This window comes from Bombina bombina, chromosome 6 (genome assembly GCF_027579735.1).
Source record: "Bombina bombina isolate aBomBom1 chromosome 6, aBomBom1.pri, whole genome shotgun sequence".
Lineage (NCBI taxonomy): Eukaryota > Metazoa > Chordata > Amphibia > Anura > Bombinatoridae > Bombina > Bombina bombina.
Genome location: NC_069504.1, coordinates 593534399 through 593556921, shown reverse-complemented (window position 1 = coordinate 593556921; position 22523 = coordinate 593534399). Strand labels below are relative to the sequence as shown.

General features: G+C 35.3%; 1 protein-coding gene across 1 annotated transcript in view; it reads left to right on the top strand.

The window, feature by feature from the left end:
• The window catches only part of DUOXA2 (dual oxidase maturation factor 2), a 41214-nt gene extending 24728 nt beyond the window's left edge, over window positions 1–16486 (top strand). Inside the window, exons 4-6 of the mRNA XM_053719348.1 lie at window positions 8360–8573; window positions 10419–10633; window positions 16317–16486. Of these exons, the coding sequence (XP_053575323.1) occupies window positions 8360–8573; window positions 10419–10633; window positions 16317–16486 (599 nt within the window). The remainder of the gene's footprint in view (window positions 1–8359; window positions 8574–10418; window positions 10634–16316) is intronic.
• Window positions 16487–22523: the final 6037 nt, after the last annotated feature.

Below are 22523 nucleotides of genomic sequence, written 5' to 3'. Positions count from 1 at the left end.
TTTCAGTGGCTAAAATTTTAGCGACTGTTTTTGCATCTTCCCTCTGGGTAACAAAAGCTTCTGGCCACTTAGAAAATTGGTCAACTATTACAAGCAGATATAATTGTTTAGTGCCAGTTTTTGGAATATGTGTAAAATCAATTTGTAGATGTGTGAATGGGGCTATAGGTGGGGGTAAGTGGTCATGATGGGCTTTATTGGGGATGGTTGCATTGGTCTGTAAGCAATATACACATCTATTAATATATGCCTTGCAATGATCACCTATACCTCTAATGTAGAAAGATTGCTTCAACAAGTTAGTTGTTGGTTTTATACCTAGGTGTCCAACACCATGGGCTTGTGCTATAAAGAGTGGTGCACTGCTTTCCGGTATGCCCACCTTCCCCTCTTTAGAAAACAAACCATTCTCATCTAAAGCTAACCCATTAGTAGTCCAGAAAGATATGTCACTAGGAGTGGCATGTCCCTGGAGTTCAAGAAGCATATGGTCTGTAGGACATGAAGGTGGGGCTAAAACAGCATACATACGGATGGTGGATTTGGGTGTATGAGAAACATAAGCAGCCTCTTTAGCAATTTTATCTGCAAGTGCATTACCCAAGGAAATAGGGTCAGACTTGTATGTATGTGCACGGCAATGTATGATCGCTATATCCTTTGGGAGTTGTATGGCCTCTAAAAGTTCATTAATCAGGTCTGTATGAGAGATGGTCTTGCCATCTGCTGAAACAAAACCACGTTGTTTCCATATCATACCAAAATCGTGCACAACCCCAAAAGCATAGCGAGAGTCAGTGTAAATGTTAACAGATTTATTTTCAAACAATTTACATGCTTTTGTAAGTGCTATTAATTCTGCAGCTTGTGCAGAAGGATAAGGAATGGGGCCTGCATCTAGAACAATGTCTGGTAGTTGCACAACGGCATAGCCTGTCTTATAAATACCATCACTAGGTCGGGAACAAGAACCATCAACAAACACATTATCAGCATGGTCAAAAGGTTTATCCATCAAGTCAGGTCTTGGTGTGGTAATGTGGTGTATTACCTCTATACAATCATGATCTGTTGGAAAGTCTGGTGATCCTGTAAGTAAGGCACTAAGTATTTGAGTTGGCCCTGAGGATACACTACTATATTTAATAGTCAGATTTGTATTATTCAGTAATATACATTCATAACCAGAAAGTCTTTGAGAAGTCATGTGTTGGGTAGTGACATTTTTTACAAGATGTAAAACTTGGTGACTAGTGTGTAGTACTATTGGATGGCCTAATGTGATTGTTTCAACCATCTCTACAGCCATGGCGCAAGCCGCCAATGCTCGGAGACACGCCGGCATCCCTTGTACCGGTATTGGAACTACTTTGGAAAAGAAAGCTACGGGACGCATATTGCCTCCACCATGCTCTTGGGCACAGACAGCAGCCATGGTTTTACAATTGTCCCTCGCATACAAGTGAAATGGTTTACAATAATCAGGTAGTCCTAAAGCAGGGGCACTAATAATGCTAGTCTTCAGAGCTATGTAGGATTTAGTCATGTCTGTGGTCCATTGTATATGTTCAGGGCTATCCCCTTTTGTGGCTTGCCTTAGAATGGAATCATGATGGGAGCACTCAGGAATCCATTGTCTGCAATAATTAATCATACCTAGAAAGGTGAGCATGTCCTTTCTAGTAACTGGCTTTGGGATCTGTTGAATCGCTTGGATTCGTTTGGGACTAATGGACCGGTGGCCTTGGGAAAGCACAAAACCAAGGTAATCCACTTTTGTCACTCCTACTTGTAGCTTATGTTTTGCTATTTTATGACCTTCAGCAGCAAGGTGTTTTAACAGACTTATTGTATCTACTGTATTAGCCTCCTGGCGAGTAGACCGCAGGTGAGGCCACATAGCCTTGAGGGAGGCGTGTCCAGGTAAGCTGACGCCCATCATAATAAAAAGCCATAAGTAGCTGTGTCTCAGGGTCCAATCGGACTGAAAAAAATGCGTTAGCTAAATCAATGACTGTAAATATACAGGCATCATGTGGAATGGCTGTGAGTAAGGTTGTAACATCTGGGACAATTGGGGCAATTGGGATTACTAATTCATTAATTGCCCTTAGGTCTTGTACTAACCTATATTCCTTGTCTTTCTTTGGGATCGGATTTATGGGGGTATTATAGGGAGAAACTACTGGACGGAGGATTCCTTGTTTAAGGAATTCCTCTATCATGGGTCTTATCCCTTCTTTCTTTTCTCTAGACAATGGATATTGTTTAATAAACACTGGAGTAGTATTAGGTTTTAATCTGGCTTTATATGGGGTACACTGAACTAAACCAACGTCAAGTTTTGAAGATGCCCATACAGAGGATGGGACATCTGTCAATATGTCATTAAAAAAACACAGGTTAGTGGACCCTAGACTCACGTCTAACCCACCCTGTCTAGTGACAGCTACTTTAAAACCAAGGGGACCCATAAGATCACGACCCAAAAGGTTAAGGGCACACCCAGTTATAATACGAAATGGGTGCAAAAGTTGTTGGCCAGTACAGGGTACCCTAACTTCAAGCGGCGGTGTGATGCGAGTCTGAGTCAGCACTCCATTAATCCCTAGAGAAGGTTCAGATTTTCCAGTAATGCCATCATACATATCTGAGCATAAGGCAGAGCATGTAGCTCCTGTGTCTACTAGAAATGGTAGGGGTTCTCCCTCTACTTCTAGGACTAAGTACGGTTGTTCATGATAACTTGTTGACACCACTGGAAAAATTGGAGTGCTACCTTCTAGGCACCCCTATGGCCATTGTATGTTGTGTTTGGGTGCCTCCATGGGTGCAGGGGCTATGTAAGGCTGTCTGTTATACTGTCGGGGATTGTAAGGGGGGCCAGAATTATTAGGGGGTTTTGGGCATTCATTTTTCCAATGTCCCTGTTCCCCACAGTTAAAACAATGTGTTCTGTTTGAAGTATAATTCCCTCTAGCTCTTCCTCTAGCTCTCCCTCTACCTCTCACAAACATTCTATTACTCCCTGTATTATCCCTTTCCCTGGCCTGGAATGGATCACAATGTTGTAAACTCTGCTTTTGATAAAAAGCAGCATTTTTTCCTTCTAATTTCCTGATGTCAAAACAACCTGCCCCTTCTTTTTCATGAATTCTTTTCAAGAATTCTGCTGGAGTCAACTCCGGCCAATCAGAGACAAGTTGCTTCACCAACAAAGAAAGCTGAGGTTGCATATTACTAATGCAAGTCTGGACCTTCAGAGAGCCCATTGCATCTCCTGATTCCATTCCAGCCTCTTCCTTCCAGCATTTATAAAAACGCTTAACAAATTCTACTACTGTTTCCTTTGTATTCTGTTTGCACGCTAGTGCAATTGACCTTTATCCTTCCATATTCTATGCATTTCTATACTTAATTCTGTCCACATTTCATCAAGTCCTTCACGTGTGTTTAGGGCATAGTTAATTGTTGGATCTCGACTCAATTTACTAATACTCTTTACATTACCCCACTCCCAACCTGATTCAGGGTCATAGTCTAGAAGTGCATCAATAATAATTCTTATATCTGTCTGTGTCATGTTTTGTCCTTGTAACATTCTTTTTAAATACATAATACAAGCTGATGGATGTTGACGGGGGTTTGGGGCTCCCTTGGTAATTTCCCTTAATTCACCCGGGGACAAAGGTTTAATAATTAATTGGTCTCCCACAGTAAGAAATGGCATACTAGCTTCTGGTACAGCTGCCTCCTCCTCCTCTCCTTCTTCATTCCCTCTTTTATATTGTGGGGTTATTGTAGGGGGGTAGGAAGGTGTTACTGGTTCAACCTTAATCGGGGGTTTGGGCATAATTGGGGGTTTAGTGACCTGGTATCGGGGAGTTACAGAAGGTCCTGGCAAGGTCCATTCCTGGGGTACCTGAGCAGAGGCAACAGCAATAGTCTCTAGATCTATGTCACTAGGGGATGGGAGGCTAGGATATAGTCTGTTATATGATGGCAAAGGTAGGTGAGGGGCATTATATGGGGCAGGGGGGGGTGAATATGCTTTCTGTCTTTGCTTCTCACTTTTACCCTTCTTTTTATTCCCATCTATATCAATATATCGCCAGTATGGAGCAACAGTCAGCCAATTTTCCCCACCCTTTTTCATATAATCCATATTCCATCTTGGATCACCATTATACCATGGAAATGCCTCTTCATCACCTAGACACAACCCTTTTACCATATGCATATGAAATGTATCATTATCCCCCTCTCTGGGGAATGGATCAGAGCTTCTCATAGCTTCTGTCCAATCTGCTATATTTTCCCACATAATCTTTACATTTTTCTCCTTGCATAGGTGATGGAAATTGTTTAGACTGGGATTTGCCCATTCTCAACTCCTAACTTATCTCTAATAATAATCTCTAAATCTACTATTCCTCTTTTAGAATCTACCAAAGATTCACATATATATATTCCCCAACTATTCCTATGTAAAATGAAACTTAAGGGGTCTCGTGGTAAGAGAAAAAAGGTCAGAATAAAAAGACTCTTTGTTCAACTCACCTTCCGAGAGTTCCCTGTTTCATCCCACTTCTGACACCAGTTTTGTAGGGTCACTTCTTTTGTTCCTTAGCTCTGCTCTGGCTGATAAGGGTGCGGCACACGTTTTCTTCAGGGCCCTGGGGTGACCACTGAAATCACACACACATGCAACTGAGTGTTTTCACAAAAGTCCCGTTTATTTGAAGAACACACAAAGAATTTATAGTGATGTATACGTCATACATGAGGTCACAGGAAATATATAAAAAAACGTAGTTAACTTCACATCTGCATAAGGGGCCCACAGGAAATAAGAATGTTGTTATAGCACATAACAGAATATGCCCATATCCATTTGTAGAGAGGAACTATGTGAGATTCAAATTACCCATATAACATAATATATATATATATATATATACACATACATACATACACATACATACATACCCATCAAAAATGAGTGTATATTTTTAAAAAATACATTAAATTCACAAGAAAAACATAAAATAATGTGTTTTCAATATAGTACAGGGTAAATTTAATTATCAAATTACTCTTTTTGTTTATTTTTTTGCATTTTCAATACTGTCCCAAATTTATCGGAGGCCTTCCCAGTCAAATACCTTGAAACATGCAATATAATATTTTATTAATTTTTAACATGTTTTAATATATTTTGATAGGAAATACTTTAAATATGCTCTTCACTTGGAAAATAAATGTTCTTTTTATTTTAAAATATATCTTTCTATATATCTGTATATAAACAATTAATATACCGGTATATATATATATATATATATATATATATATATATATATATATATATATATATATATATCTGTATATACTCATATATATATTGGTATAGATATATATTTTACTTAAAAATCATACATATATATTTAAATACTATATATGAAAAGAACATTTTCTTCTATATGAAGAACATAGGAATGTAAATTATTCCTAACGCACCTTCAGCTTTAGTGCAGTTGATCTAGCACAGTGTCGGGATAGCACGCAAGAGATAACTAATAAGGCTTTCTTCAGCGTGCCCCATAGAAGTCTATCGGCAGAAATAGTTAGCGCAGTTGCAATGTCTGAAGTCTTGAATTTAGTGCACACTCGGCTAGATTATGAGTTTTGCGTAATGGGTGAAAAAACAGCATTATGGCTCTTTTTCACTACCGCTGGTATTACGAGTTTTGCAGGTACAGCTGTACCGCACACTTTTTTGGCCGTAACGCAACGTAACTACCGCAGTTTACAAAAAGGCCTTTTTCAATGGGACTTCCATAGCGCCGGTATTACGAGTTTGCCTGTCCGGCCAAAAAGTGAGCGGTACAGCCCATAACTACAAGATCCGTACCGTAAACTGAAAGTCAATAGTTATGGGTTTTACACTACAAAGCTGTAACATAAAACTCATAACTAAAGTGTTACAAAGTACACTAACACCCAGAAACTACCTATTAACCCCTAAACTGAGGCCCTCCCAGATCACAAACACTAAAATAAAATTATTAACCCCTAATCTGCCGCTCCGGACATCCCCGCCACTAAAATAAATTATTAACCCCTATTCCGCCGTACTCCCGCATCACAAACACTAGTTAAATATTATTAACCGATAATCTGCTGTCCCTAACATCGCTGCAACCTACATTACTGTTATTAACCCCTAAGCTGCTGCCCCCAAAATCGCCGCCACTATACTAAAGTTATAAACCCCTAAACCTAACCCTAAGTGTAACCCTAACTCTAACACCACTAACTTTAACATAATTAAAATAAATCTAAATAAAAATTACTATAATTAACTAAATAATTCCTATTTAAAACTAAATACTTACCTGTAAAATAAACCCTAAGCTAGCTTAGGTTTTATTTTTATTTCACAGGCAAGTTTGTATTTATTTTAACTAGGTAGACTAGTTACTAAATAGTTATTAACTATTTACTAACTATCTAGCTAAAATAAATACAAATTTACCTGTAATATAAAACTTAACCTGTTACACTAACACATAACCTTACACTACAATTAAATAAATTACATTAATTAAATACAATTAACTAAATTACAAAAAACAAACAAACACTAAATTACACAAAATAAAAAAGAAATTATCAAATATTTAAACTAATTAAACCTAATCTAATAGCCCTATCAAAATAAAAAAAAACAACAAAATAAAAAAAAACCCTAGCCTAAACTAAACTACCAATAGCCCTTAAAAGGGCCTTTTGCAGGGCATTGCCCTAAAGAAATCAGCTTTTTTACCTGTAAAAAAAAATACAAACAACCCCCCAACAGTAAAACCCACCACCCACACAACCAAACCCCAAACCCCCCAAATAAAATTCTATCTAAAAAAACCTAAGCTCCCCATTGCCCTGAAAAGGGCATTTGGATGGGCATTGCCCTTAAAAGGGCATTTAGCTCTTTTTCAGCCCAAACGCTAAGCTAAAAATAAAACCCACCCAATAAACCCTTAAAAAAACCTAACACTAACCCCCGAAGATCCACTTACAGTTTTTGAAGACCGGACATCCATCCTCAACGAAGCAGCAGAAGTCCTCATCGAAGTCGGCAGAAGTCTTCATCCAGACGGCATCTTCTATCTTCATCCATCCGATGCGGAGCGGCTCCATCTTCAAGACATCCGGCGCAGAGCATCCTCTTCTGACGACGGCTGACAAAGAATGAAGGTTCCTTTAAGGGACGTCATCCAAGATGGCGTCCCTTGAATTCCGATTGGCTGATAGAATTCTATCAGCCAATCGGAATTAAAGGTGAAAAAATCCTATTGGCTGATGCAATCAGCCAATAGGATTGAACTTCAATCCTATTGGCTGATCCAATCAGCCAATAGGATTGAGCTCACATTCTATTGGCTGATTGGAACAGCCAATAGAATGCAAGCTCAATCCTATTGGCTAATTGGGACAATAACTTGCAAGTTAGCACTGAGTCGCTCATAGCGCAAAACTCGTAAAATAGGCATTAGTCTTTTTCTCTTGCACTAACTTTTTACTTTTTCATTTTAATACGCGCACTTTTCCCAGCTGCACTATTCTTTTACTTTGAGCGCAGTTAGCAGTTAGCAGAGCGCAGTTAGTGAGCTCAATCAAATTAGCGCACCACTTATAATCTTTCCCTATATCTTTGAATTTAAGTATTATATTCAGACTGCTTGTCAAGTATGTTTGGTATCATAAGGAATTCTAACATTAATTGTTAATCTCACGTTAGTATAATAGATACTAACAACAATAGCTGAAAAAATGATTTCTCTCTTATTAATGGAACTTGGGAAGTTTTCTTTACATAAATGTTTCATCCTCCTCTGACACAAATTATAGAGTTTTAGGGAACCTTAATTATATCTTATTTTAATTTAATTAAATATAATATGCATAGTTAACTTTCTTTTAAATTAATAGGGAAACACCTAGAAAGCCAAGTACCCACCTGATAAACAGTCTGAAAATAAGGCTAAAATCTAAGCACATGGTTTATCTCTCTCAACAAAAAAATTGTTACCTTAAATTGGTACATTTGGGAGATCAGAGTGTGGATTAGTACTCAAATTTATTACCAAAGACATTCTGTAACCGTGCTCTTTTTTACCCGGACCTACTAGTATCAGCCTCAGTTTGTATTTATACACATAAGAGATGAAGGCCCAAATGTTACTTATGACAATAATCTTGACTTGTGCTATGGTTGTTTAAGCGTTCATTAAGTGTTATATCATTATCAATATTAAAGCAATCAGTCAGTTATAATTTATATGTATTTTTGTTTCAGGAAATCCTGTTCATCAAATTAATGAAACAATAAATTATAATGAACAGTTTGTCTGGAGCTTTGGATCAGACTACAATCAATACTACAATGAAGGACTTAGAAAAGGTTTACCTAACCCCATCATGTATATTGCGGAGAAATTTGCACAGTATAGTCCATGTGATTTATTTACCCAGTATAGACTTTCTGGACATTATGCCTCAGTATGTATGTGGTAAGTAATATTAGAGTCTATTGAAGACAAAATATTAAGCTGTTGTTATGATTCACCATATTGTACTTTGTCAAATTTGATATTAAGACAGATAATTTAAAGTTGTTTCAGCTAGTATGTTTATTAAGTTGGGGATTTAGGGTCATATTTACTAAGCATTCAGTATAGTTTAATGTCTGTTGAGTGCCTTAAGCAGAACGTAATTACATATCTTGATATAATAGTTATTGCAGTTCCTGAATACTGATCTTTGGATTGAAATAAAGATAGATGGCCTGCTGTAATAACAGCTTTCTAGGAGCAACAGAGGAAAGATAGAAGAGTACCACCTGTGAGAAGGATCTAGATGCAAAGTAAATGGTGTATAGTCAATGCCTGGCACTAGGCCAGTTTGATAGAGTGAAATGAGAGTCGTTGAGCCTCATATTAAGCATGGAACAGTGAGAGGGTGAGTGGGTGGGAGGCAGCCTGTGACAAAGGATGCTCCAGGGTGAGGGGCACAGCTTGTAAGCGGGACTGGATCAGTGCATTGTGGGGATAAATGAGTAGATGACCACAAGAGAGAGATTCATTCAGGTGAATAACACAGACAGGAAATCGTAGTAGACCTATAGGGCCCAGAATACATTGACTGTTGCATAAAAGGCTTGTTGTTCAAGAACTGAGAGGTGTGAAATAATAAAAATAAATTGATTGACTCATCTGAGTCTCTCTCTCTTGCCTCTGGCAGTTAGTATATGCTTATCAACAGAAGGTCCCAGTTTACTTTTTCTAAGATACTGGCCTGTTCCTGGCAGCTCTAATGTTAACCGGCTAGAGAATAATTTCCTTTCCCATAGCCTTGAAAGGTAAATTACTGTGCAACTATAAACAACACCTATGTGGAGATAATGGCACAAAAAGATAAAGAAGTGCTTTATAGGAAACGCAAACAGTTTTAAATAGTGTGTAAATGGTTTGTAATCATGCCTTATGCTTTTCTTCTAACTGCTATTTTGTTCTTAAAGGGACACTGTACCCAAAAATGTTCTTTCATGATTCAGATTGAGCATGAAATTTTAAGCAACTTTCTAATTTACTCCTATTATCAAATTTTCTTCATTCTCTTGGTATCTTTATTTAAAATGCAAGAATTTAAGTTTAGATGCCGGCCCATTTTTGGTGAACAACCTGGGTTGTCCTTGCTGATTGGTGGATAAAATGAGATGAATACCGAACAGCATAGGCGCAAAATATTCAACATATGACGTAGGAAGTGCACATGTCTACTAATAAGCACTATTTATTCTGCATTTAGTGCACATGTCTACTAATAAGCACTATTTATTCTGCATTTAGTGCACATGTCTACTAGTAAACACTATTTATTCTGCATTTAGTGCACGTCTACTAATAAGCACTATTTATTCTGCATTTAGTGCACATGTCTACTAATAAGCACTATTTATTCTGCATTTAGTGCACATGTCTACTAATAAGCACTATTTATTCTGCATTTAGTGCACATGTCTACTAATAAGCACTATTTATTCTGCATTTAGTGCATATGTCTACTAATAAGCACTATTTATTCTGCATTTAGTGCACATGTCTACTAATAAGCACTATTTATTCTGCATTTAGTGCACATGTCTACTAATAAGCACTATTTATTCTGCATTTAGTGCACATGTCTACTAATAAGCACTATTTATTCTGCATTTAGTGCACATGTCTACTAATAAGCACTATTTATTCTGCATTTATTTCCATTCAAAATTAGTAAACTAGCTTACAATATGAAATTATTGGTTTTGCCTTTGATCCTTTTTTATGTAACTAATCCAAATGTGTTTTATATTGCAGGGTAGCGTTTTGCTCCTGGATTATCTGCAACATCCTTTATTCTATGCCTGTTTTCATATATGGAGCTTATATGACTCTGGTGACAGCTGCATTTATCATCTTTTCAATTATTTCCTTTTCTACTGTGAGAAACGTGGCATTTTGCAACATACAGTTTGGAAAAGATTCTCTGAAAACTGACTATGGAGTGTCATTTTGGTTAAGTCTTGCAACAGGTGAGCCAGAGATCCATCTGACTTTATTAAAATCTTCAGCATTGATTGGCCCTGCATCAGTATTGTCATCTGTAAGGCTCCAACAGGTTATGCAGAGCTGAAATGAAAACACACACAGTTTACAATATAAATCATTATGCAATAAATTGACATCAATTAGGGAGGAGCACAGCAATGATGACAATAAGGAACCTGCTTAAAAAAAAACTTACAATTTAAAGGATCATTAAATACAGTAACACAGCATAATCAACAATACATAATAATAATAAATATATATATATATATACTGTATATAAATGTATACTGTATATATATAAAAAACACTTACTTTGTATTTTCAATATGAGCAGTAGTTTTTTTCTAACAAATTTCAAATATTCTATTAATTTTCCTTTACTAAGTATCACCTGACAGTCATCAGCCAATCACAGACTGAAATAAGTATATAGGGCTAGATTGCAAGTGACGCGTTAATGATAGCGTGGGCTCAATAAACAATTTGACTTGACTGCACTACGTTAGTAAAGTGCGTTAATCAGAAAAATAAAAGAGTGCCCGATTTCGCTCAAGTGCAGCCTACACTTTCAATGGATATTGCGACTGTGCTAATGTGCACTGGTATTACTATACTTACTACATATTACTATATATTACTATATCATTTTAATATTGATAAATATGTTTTAAAAGGGTTAAAAAGGGATATGGTATGTTGCAAAGTGTTTGACTAGAAAGTGCTCCAATGTGTGTGTGTGTGTATATATATATATATATATATATATATACACCAAGAATAGTCAGGGTGGATTTGCACTCACATCTCAAAAGAAACCGCAATGTGCCAGAGTGTCAGGAAAGATAAATTGTATCCAATATAGTAAAGATCCACACTCACTGGACTTGTGTCAATTGTGATATGTATTATAATCATGTTTCAGAGCAAAAATGACATTGTTGCTCCCAAATGCCACTATAATAAATAATAAATATCAGTGAGTGTGGATCTTTACTATATATATATATATATATATATATATATATATATATACAGGTAGCCCTCAGTTTACGCCGGGGTTAGGTTCCAGAAGGAATGGTTGTAAATCGAAACCGTTGTAAATCGAAACCCAGTTTATAATGTAAGCCAATGGGAAGTGAGGGAGATAGGTTCCAGACCCCTCTCAAAATTGTCATAAGTAGCACCTAATACATTATTTTTAAAGCTTTGAAATGAAGACTTTAAATGCTAAACAGCATAAACTAAGTTAAATGAACAAAACATTTGCTAAACAGCATTATAAACCTAATAAAATACTCACACAACACAGACTTCACTTGCATTTTTCTGCAAACAGTTCTTTCTATGCATTCCAATCTGGACTGATTTATAGACAGGAAGATTTTGTTCCTTTGAAATCTGCTCGATAGCTCAGGTCTGGTTAAACTGATTAATTTCAGCTTGCTTGGCTTTGCTGCAACACAAGCGGACAGCTCCACCTACTGGCTATTTTAATAAATGCACTGCTTCTCAATGCTTTTCAATAGCAGTCACATGACTGGAAAAAAAAGGTTGTTATTCTGAAACGGTGTAAATTGAACCGTTGTAAAACGAGGGCCACCTGTATATATATATAGTATATAAATTACATCATATACATATATAGAAATATATACTTTAAAATAAAAAGAACATTTTCTTCTATGTGAAGAACGTTGGAATGTAAAGTATTTATAACTTTGGGTTTAGCACAGTTGGGCTAAGTGCGCAAGCTATAACTGTTATTTTTATTTATTTTTTGAACAGCAAGCCCCATAAAAGTTTATGGGGAGAAGTTAGCACAGATGTGGTATCTAAAGTCCTGAAGTTAGCGTGCATCTGACTTTCGCTTGTGCGTTAACTTTTACTTCAATCTTGTAATATGTGTGCAAACCCGGCCACATAATTTTTTTACTTGGAGTGCAGTTAGCACGCGAGTGAAAAAGTTATTTAGTGCGCCTCTTTAATCTGGTCCATAGTGTGAAGTCTTGCACATGCTTAGTAGCAGCCGATGGCTCCCTTAAAAAGTGTGTACATAATATAATAATATGAAGTAAACTGCTATTTTAAAAAAAATTTTTATTTTTTTATTTCATTTTTTTTATTATTTCATGCTCTGCCTGAACCATGAAAGTTTAATACTTTTTTATATTTTATTTTTGAATTTTCAAAAATCAAGTACAATAATAAATGAAATCTCTAATAACACTGTAGTCTGCAAATTCAAGCAAGCAAAAATTAAACTAGACTGTATTCCATGGGGGAGATTAAATAGGCAGCGGATGCTGCTTCCTCCGTCCGAAGTTTCCGGCTCACCGGAAACATATGTTAAGAAGCAGCGGTCGTAGGACCGCTGCTCCTTAACTTGTCCGCCACCTTTTAGGTGGCGTACAGCAATCATCCTGATCCGATACGGATGATTGACACCCCCTGCAAGCGAATTTGCCGGGGCTGCCATTGCACAAACATTTCACAAGAAATGCTTGTGCAATGTTAAATGCCGATAGCATAATTAAATGCCAACAGCGTATGCTGTCGGCATTTCGCAATGTCGGGCGGCCATGATTCACTACAGCGACATTTAATAAATTGACCTCTAAATGTTTATGTTCACCAATGCTTATGGTTAGCACAAGCATACATGACCAAATAGTTCTCCATATGGGAAAGGTCCATATGAGGTTCACTTTGGGATACATTAAACAAACAGCAAGTACCTTGCAATAGTTTTTCACATTTTTTACCATTTTGCTTATTTGGAAGACTCATTTTGGACTTGAGTCTGGAGATGACAGGGTTTGCCACTGTCATTACAAAATCTCTATTGCCAGCAGAAAAGATAATAAAACAATCTGCAAATTAGCAAAATATAGGTTAGGCTTGTGAATCCTGCCATGTACAGGACTGGGAAGTCCAAAATTCTCATACTTTAATTTGAGGAAAATAGACAAAATAAAAAAATGAAAGAATATTGCAAAATAGTTTTATTATGTATATTTAATAAGTATTTTATATTACAATTTCAAAGTGTTAACTGTCTCTTTAAAGGTTTTTATAACTTAACAGTCTAGCACAAAAAGAAAGATTATCAGTGTCCATGTCATATAAATTGATTACATCTTCTGTCAGCAGTGAGGCAGAACTAAACGATCATCAGTGTTGAGCAGGCAGAATTATAGTAAAGAGAAATGATCTGACGCATTAAATGATCTGAGTATTAAACTGTGGGGTGTTTCTCAGTTATGCAGTATAGCATCATTTTGATATGTAAAGTAGAATTATCTTTTGAGATAAATAGTAGTGTTAATCTGGTCTTTCCATGATTTAAATGAAGAATTATCTTGGTGGGGGTCCCCAAAACCTTGACATCAGAACATTGGTGCTATTAACAAGGAGACTGAATAATTGCATATGTTTTTTATATTGAAGATTAGGAGAAAACTTTGAATAAAAATAAAATTGGGGTGATACTGAATACAAATGAAACTAAAATTAGTGCAAGTTTACCCTGAAACAACTTAATATAGTGTAGGACTAATGACACAATTTTGGGGCAGACCACCTGATATGGTAATGGTAACTTTGTCGCAACAGCCGGTCTGTAGTGCTTGGGAACAGATAATTGAATTTTTTGGGGGTAAAGTCCTAGAGTTGGCCCAACTATAAATGAAAGTTTCATTTTGGCGTTCATCTCCAATAAGAATGTATTTAACATTCAGCATTCTGAGTTATTAAGAGGTGGAGTCAATGGTGTTATTATGAAAAGTTATATGAACCATAGTGCTAAAGATGTCAAGAGTAGATATAGGCTGTCCTTCCATGGTACTTTATACGTCATTTTCTGTTTGAAGCATTTAAAATATTATTTTTGTAAGGCAAGAACATCAGCACAAGATAAGTATTGTATGAGTGAATGAGGAGTTTATGAAAAACAAATCCAGTTATACATTAGGGGGTGGGGTGGTGGGAGTGAACATGGAAAAGAGGGCAGTAATATTGAGTGCTTGATAAAAAATAAACCTTAATTATAACAATTTGAGTTAAGGATAAATAAAATGCAGACGTAATCAAATTCCACTATATCCATTAAAACAAAAAAAGTATATATATATTTTTATATTTATAAATAAGTACTTTTAAAATAAGTACTTTTTAAAAAATTCTATATAGTTCAATAAAAGTTACTTCTCAGTCCTATTATAAAAAAGGAGAATAACTAGTTACAAATTCAGAAACAGAAGTTTAGTCAAGGAATAGGGGCACCCACCTCTGTTCAGCTCTTAATCTTTAAATATATTTAAAAAAAGAGGGAAACCAATGATGTTGTAAACCTCACAAAGTATCCTGCACAGTGAAAAGATGAACCAAATATACTCAAAAAATACCTAGCACTGGTGAGTGCCAAATACAATACAAAAGAATCATACAGCTAGCTCTATGGAAAAATCTCTGTATCTCCTGTTGCAGTGTTCACTCACTTCTATTATACCTTATATTGCATAGATATATGACCAACATATAAGGACCCTCTATCAATTTCAAGATCATTCTCCAGTAATCAACCAGGAGAAAGCTTTCAGATTATCCTCTATGGGTTAAATAAGTATAACAAGTGATGCAGCTGCAATATTAAAAATAAATAGTAAAATATATCACCTGGAAATCTAAAAAAAAATGTGTTGGGATATATTTTAAATAAATACTATTTGTTTTTAATATTGCAGCAGCATATATTATTTTATACATTTATCCCAGAGATGATAGTAGATTTGTGACTTTTTAACAGAGGGTTCTTATAAGTTGGGTATATACTGTATCTATGCTATATATTATACATGCAATATGAAATATATCACAACGGGGTTCTCAGTTCAAATATTTGTAATAATTAGGTGATATATGTTAAATAAATATTGGATGGTTTCTAAAGGTTAAGGCAGTATGCTAGATAGTGCTAAATATTTTGTGAGTATATTTGGTACATCTTTTCGCAGGGATTTACAAACATGTGCAGTCACCTTCATACCATAAATATTAATTATTTTCATGTTGGTAAAATATATACAAAAATTAGAATACTCAGGTCTTCCAGAACTGGGAACTTGACTAGAATTGGTGCAGTAGTTTAGGCTGTAGCCTTGTCAAAAATTCCTCACATAGCCAAAATAAAAAGATAAACAAGCTAACTTTTTTCAGTGATTCCAGCCAAATATAAATTACAAAAAAATAATAAAGCAAACAAGCAAAAAACAACAACTATATTTGCTATGCCATTTAAGAATGTTTAACTAAAGACAGCAGCAATAGAGATAACTTGATATAATGATATGTGACAAAACATATTTTGTGTACTGTAAAATAATTTGGAAAAAGGTGTATTAAAACAAAACAATTATCTGGTAATTATAACCCTAGTGAGTGTAGATAGACAGACAGACACATATAGATAGATAGATAGATAGATAGATAGATAGATAGATAAAATGTCATATGCTCTTATCATCTTAATCAGGTAGAAAAGTACACATAAGTATAACATTTGGAAAAAGTCCACTCCAGAATACACAGTAGGCATAATATTTTTTAATTGTTTGCTAATTCTTTATAATAAATATATCATCTTTACTTTTCCCAATTCTTTTTTAGGTCTTCTGTGCTTTATCATTGGCATCATGTTAATAATACTAGACTTTTGCATTCCTGAGAAACTGAAAGAATTTTTTAACATGACTGAAGAAGATAAGCAGAAATTGCCAAGCACAGTATACACAAATCCTAATTGTTCAAGCAATTTATCTCAAAATTTGAATGTATAATATCATAACTGGTTTATGTATATTAACTTTCAAACCTCCACTAATGAACTACATACAGTCTGCATTTACAAGAGGAATACATTCTCCAATGTAATGACGGATTACGAACAACATCATTTATTTGCAGCAATAATTTCTTGAGAATCTGCAGAACTTTCTAAAATGTGGCCAATCTCAGCAAAATGGAGTCCTGGAAGCATTTCTTTGAAAACAAACTTGACTTTCTGTTATAGTATGTCTATTATACAAACATACTGTATACTTGAACTAGAATATCTGGTTAAACTGCACAGATGTTAGTACTTACTGTACTCTAAAGCATAATTAGTTCTAATTGTGTTGTATATGGATGACAATTTGCAAGACTGTACTAAACTAGCACAGTACACCTTTTATTTATTTCCTCGTGCTTTTTGAATGTTGTTTTTTAGTGTTCAATTACAAATGTAGCATAACCTAATTACCATGTGATATATTTTGTGCCAGTTTATTCCAGATTTTGGTTCCAGTCTGTGCTTTACCAGTACATACCCTGTGGCTTTATGTTTACAATAAGCAGCTATAACAAATATATTTTTTAACTAAATAAATTATTACCATATGAGAAAGTGAGGACTGGTACATATCATAGATACAGAAGTATAATGTGCTATAAATGCATTATTCCTTATATGAACCCTTCTTTGAACATAGTTTAAATTACATGTTTTTATAGGTACGTTTTAATTTAATTTACTGATATAATAAAATTATTTTAACATAAAAGTGGTAAATTTTTTGAACAATGCATTCCTGAACAAATCTTTATGAAACATATGTCATAAAATCCTCTGGAATCACATATAATCTGTTGTAATTTATATGTAAAAAAGGTGAACAGCAAGTGTAACAATTGTCTTGGTACATAATATTATGGTATGTAATTCCTTTGAAAATGTCATATTTTCCATATATAACAGTTTCTGTATTATTTTTTGATAAACTATTTATAGAGAGCCAGTAGATTCTTATAACATAGTATCCACATGATACACACAATGAAAGCAAAATACTGTATAATATATACTGTCCCAATGATACAGAGATTCCTAGGTCTAATTAATGTTCTATTGATCATTTGGGGCGGGTGACAAGGGGAGGAGCTTGCTTGGAAGATGTTATGAGTTAGGGGCACAAAAAAGAGTTTTATCCATTTAAAGGTAAAGTGACACATTTTAGTTTGTTAACTGAGGAACACTCTGAGCAAGTGAATTATGTGGATGCATTTTGGGATATGAAATATGGGGAATGCTTAAAAGAGAAAGCAAATTCATTCCAAACAGTAGGTGCAACTTGGGAAAAGTCTTGTAGATGGGCGGGTGTTTGTTTGCACCTGTATTTTTATTTGTCCTGTGCTTCTCATTAAGAATGGTAAAAGACTAAGAATAACAACATCCTTCTTATATAATCACCCATTACATGATGTTCTGGACTTTGCATATTGCAGCCTTAATAAAAAAAAAAATAGGCAGGTATAACACAACAGAACAACAGTAAGAAAATAAATACACAACTTTAAGTAACTAAAAATAATATAGGAAAAGAAAAAATAATGTGTTTATAATACAATAACATTAAAGTATGTCTCAGGCTGCAACAACTGATGGAAAACAATTTTAATAATTTTTTATTGTGACATTTTCACCAAACGTTACCATATGCATTAAAATGTTGCAAAGACACAAAACAGAGTCTGTAACCCAAGACTCTTCTATAATATGTGCAGTCCCCAGTAGGCAACTATGCAGTGGGAGCACTTAGTGCACCAAGCACACTCCGGTTTCCACTAGTGAGGAATACATCCACCTTAAGAAGTGGATTACATTTTGTAACCAATACTGGTATATTCAAATTATATGGTTCACAGTCAGTCAGATTAATTTCACATTACAACTATCACTGGAACAAAATAAAGGGCATCCTATCTAAACATTGGCATATCCTTCAGAGTGATATGGATCTTACTGAAGTGATTACAGATAGGCCCCCTGTTAACAACTAGATGACCCCCAATCCTAAGAGACAAATAGCAAATAGGTGCCAACACAATTTGTACATCGCAAACCAGATCTAAACTGGTTTGAAGTTAGACAGACTCAAGTAGGGAGTTATCCCTGTGGTCATTGTAAATATTGCCCATTTATGAAGAGAACAAAGGAGTTGTATTCATTTAATTGAGAGCATTTCCAGATTAACTAGTTCATTACATGTAACACAACTTTTTTAGTATACATGCTCCATGCATTACGTGGACAAAACCAAGAGAGCGACAGGATTAGTGAACACAAGAAGCATATAACAAAAGTCAAATAAAGTCCAGGAGCTAGGTATTTTTTTTCTTTATTCCAAAAATTCAGAACTTATCCCCATTAGTGACCACAGCACTTTTCAATGTTCTTATCCTTTGGGACCAGAGCTATTTTTACATTTCTGCGGTGTTTGTGTTTAGCTGTAAATGTTCTCTTACTCATTTACTGTACCCACACATATTATACACCATTTTTCTCGCCATTAAATGGACGTTGTAAAGATACCATTATTTTTCTTCATATCTTATAATTTACTATTAAAAAAAAATTATAAAATAAAATGAATACATTTAAAAAAACACTTTTTCTAACTTTGACCCCCAAAATCTGTCAACATCTACAACCACAAAAAAACACCCATGCTAAATAGTTTCTACATTTTGTCCTGATTTTAGAAATACCCAATGTTTACATGTTCTTTGATTTTTTTTGCAAGTTATAGGGCAATAAGTACAAGTAGCACTTTTCTATTTCCAAACCCTTTTTTAAAAAAATTTGCATAAGTAACATTTTAACACTGATATCTGTCAGCAATCCCTGAATAACCCTTTACATGTATATATTTTTTTTAGTAGACAACCCAAATTATTGATCAGGCCCATTTTGGCATATTTCATGCCACCATTTCACCGCCAAATGCGATCAAATAAATAAAATTGTTGACTTTTTCGCAAACTCTAGGTTTCTCACTGAAATTATTTACAAACAGCTTGTGCAATTATGGCATAAATGGATGAAAATGATTCTCTGGCATCCCCTTTGTTCTGAAATAGCGGACATATATGGCTATGATTGCTTTTTGGTAATTAGAAGGCCGCTAAATGCCGCTGTGCACCACACTTGTTAACTGTGCACCACTTCTTGTTAACTTGTTGTGCGTGCTCCCCCCACCCACAAATGAGATCCCCCACTGGCTGGAAGTTCCCATCTATGGGCCGCCCACCTGTCTCCCTGCAATGGCTTCCACCCACAAATGATCGGCACCATCACTGGCCGATGCAGAGAGGGCCACAGAGTGTCTCTTTCTGCATCAGATGCTTAAGAAAGGGTTTTGCTGGATGTCTCAATATCGAGGCATCACTTTAATACCCTAAAAGCAATCGCTTCCAGTGCTTGAAAACCCTGAGGATGTACAGGGTACCTCCTTGATCATTAAGTGACAGTTTTTTGTAGGACGTACCCTGTACATCCTTGGTCCTTAAGGGGTTAAAGGGACAGTCTAGTCAAAAATAAACTTTCATGATTTAGATAGGGCATGCAATTTTAAACAACTTTCCAATTTACTTTTATCATCAAATGTGCTTTGTCCTCTTAATATTCTTAGTTGAAAGCTAAACCTAAGTAGGCTCATATGATCATTTCTAAACCCTTAAAGGCCGCCTCTTATCACATGCTTTTTTTATTTGCTTTTCATAACAGGGGAGTGCTAGTTCATATGAGCCATATAGATAACATTGTGATCACGCCCCTGACTTGTGGCAGACACTGCACTAATTGGCAAAAATGCAAGTCAATAGATAATAAATAAAATGTCATGTGATCAGGGGGTTGTCAGAAGATTCTTAGATACAAGGAAATCACAGAGGTAAAAAGTATATTAATATAACTGTGTTGTTTATGCAAAACTGGGGAATGAGTAATAAAGGGATTATCTATCTTTTTAAGCAAAACAAATTCTGGTGTAGATTGTCCCTTTAAAGTACTGGAAATTAAACACCTAAGGATGGATACATGTGGTGGAAAGTTAGATAAAATGATGTTGCAATACAAAAAAAAATGGATATACCGGCGCGGCTAGATACGGTATCTATCAAATTGTTTAATGTTACTCTATTTCAGGTTTTGACAACTGTAAAGTAAGTCTCTCTTTATGTGTTAGAATAGAATATGTATTAGAAAAATATGACTATTAGCCAAGAATAGTAGTAAAGGCCATGTTTTGCAGTAGCATTTGTAAAATTCAATAGTTTGGCATGTTAAGCAATATAGCAATATAATGCGGTCTCCTTAAAAATCATTGGTGAATAGTCTTGATTGGTCTTCTTGGAGTATAAATACAAGGCAACCGGCTCATATAGCAGACACTGTAAATTTGCTGATGAGGGCCCTAAGCCTACCCATTGTTGAGAAGAACTGCTGAACTGCTGGATGTTGCAGGTGAGGCTGTGTAACCCATGACTCGAACCCGACGAGAGAACTCACTGACTTTGAACCATAATATTTTTGTTTCATAAAAAAAAAACATTTGATATATCTAAATGCAATATATCTAGCTCAATACAGATTGATTTTTTGATTGTATCTGTTGAATGAAAGCCACATTAACATCAATAAATGAATGTCCACTTCTTAATATGTAAAGTTTATGGGGTAGATTTACTAAATTCTGTAGCGAATCATGTCCGCTCGACATCGCTAAATGCAGATAGCATATGCTGTCTGCATTTATCATTGCACAAGCATTTCTGGGGAAATGCTTGGGCAGTGCTGCCCACCGCTCACTGGCAGCCAATCGGCCTCTAGCAGGGGCTGTCAATCATCTGGATCCGATCTGGATGATTTCAATCCGCTGATTCTTAACTGCCGTTTCAGGCGAGCCTGAAACTATGGGCCTTCGAAACAGCATCTGCTGCTTAATAAATGGAGTCCTATGTCTCTTTGTAAGTGGCATCAGTTAAGTTATTACCACTAAAACATTTAGACCTAGATTAGAAGTGTAGAGGAAAATTGTTTGGGTTTCAATGTATGTGTTCATATTATATGTCCATAGTTAATAGGTATCTCACATACTTAAAGATTATTGTCAGATAGTTCTTGGGAACTATTTTGAAATAGATTGTTATGGAGATTGCTATACATTTCATGTCAGATAGTGCATGAACACTAAACAAATGGAGCATAGAAATTCTGTTTAAGTATTGGAGTTTTCCAATTTATGTTTGTGCTAAACATACATGTATGTTGAACATAAAACATTTGACACAGTCATTCACACACACACTTATACATGCACACTGAACTGAAGTCAAGCAAAACAATGAAATGGCCTTGTGATGCATAAGTTCATTAGGGGACAGTAAATGTACTTTAAATGGGACAAAAATGAAATATGTAATTGAACACAAGTTACAATATCCCCTATATAGACCTTATGACAATTATATAAAGCATAATGCAACTCTGTTACTATCATGTTTCACATTCTCTTGTTTGCCATATGTTGCTATGTACATTTTATTTTGCTCTTAGGGGGTGTTACAAACGTAAACAAAATAGTTTAGACTATGGTTCTAGGAATGAAGTCAGCAGCAGCTGTTGCCTTGAGTTTGTGTTAAATAAATCTGCCCAAGACTGCTATTAATACTGAAGATTTCTGAACAGGGGGTAAAGCTCTAAAGTGTTAGGCTTGGCTGAGAGGACACAAATGTTGCATTTGCATTTGTTGAATTTTTGATATTTACAAGCAAGAGACTAAAGTTTGTCATTATTGAAAATTAGTGTAATGCCTGCATAAGGGTTTTAACTACAGTGATTACCTGTTTAAAACGTTTTAACCTATACAGATGTGTGTTTCTTTACACTCTTGTTATATGTGTTGCCAATATATTTTTATTAACTAAAACTATTTTTAGGCATTTTACTTATATTCAAAAATCCTTAATTCCTTTAATTCAGATTATTCCCACATA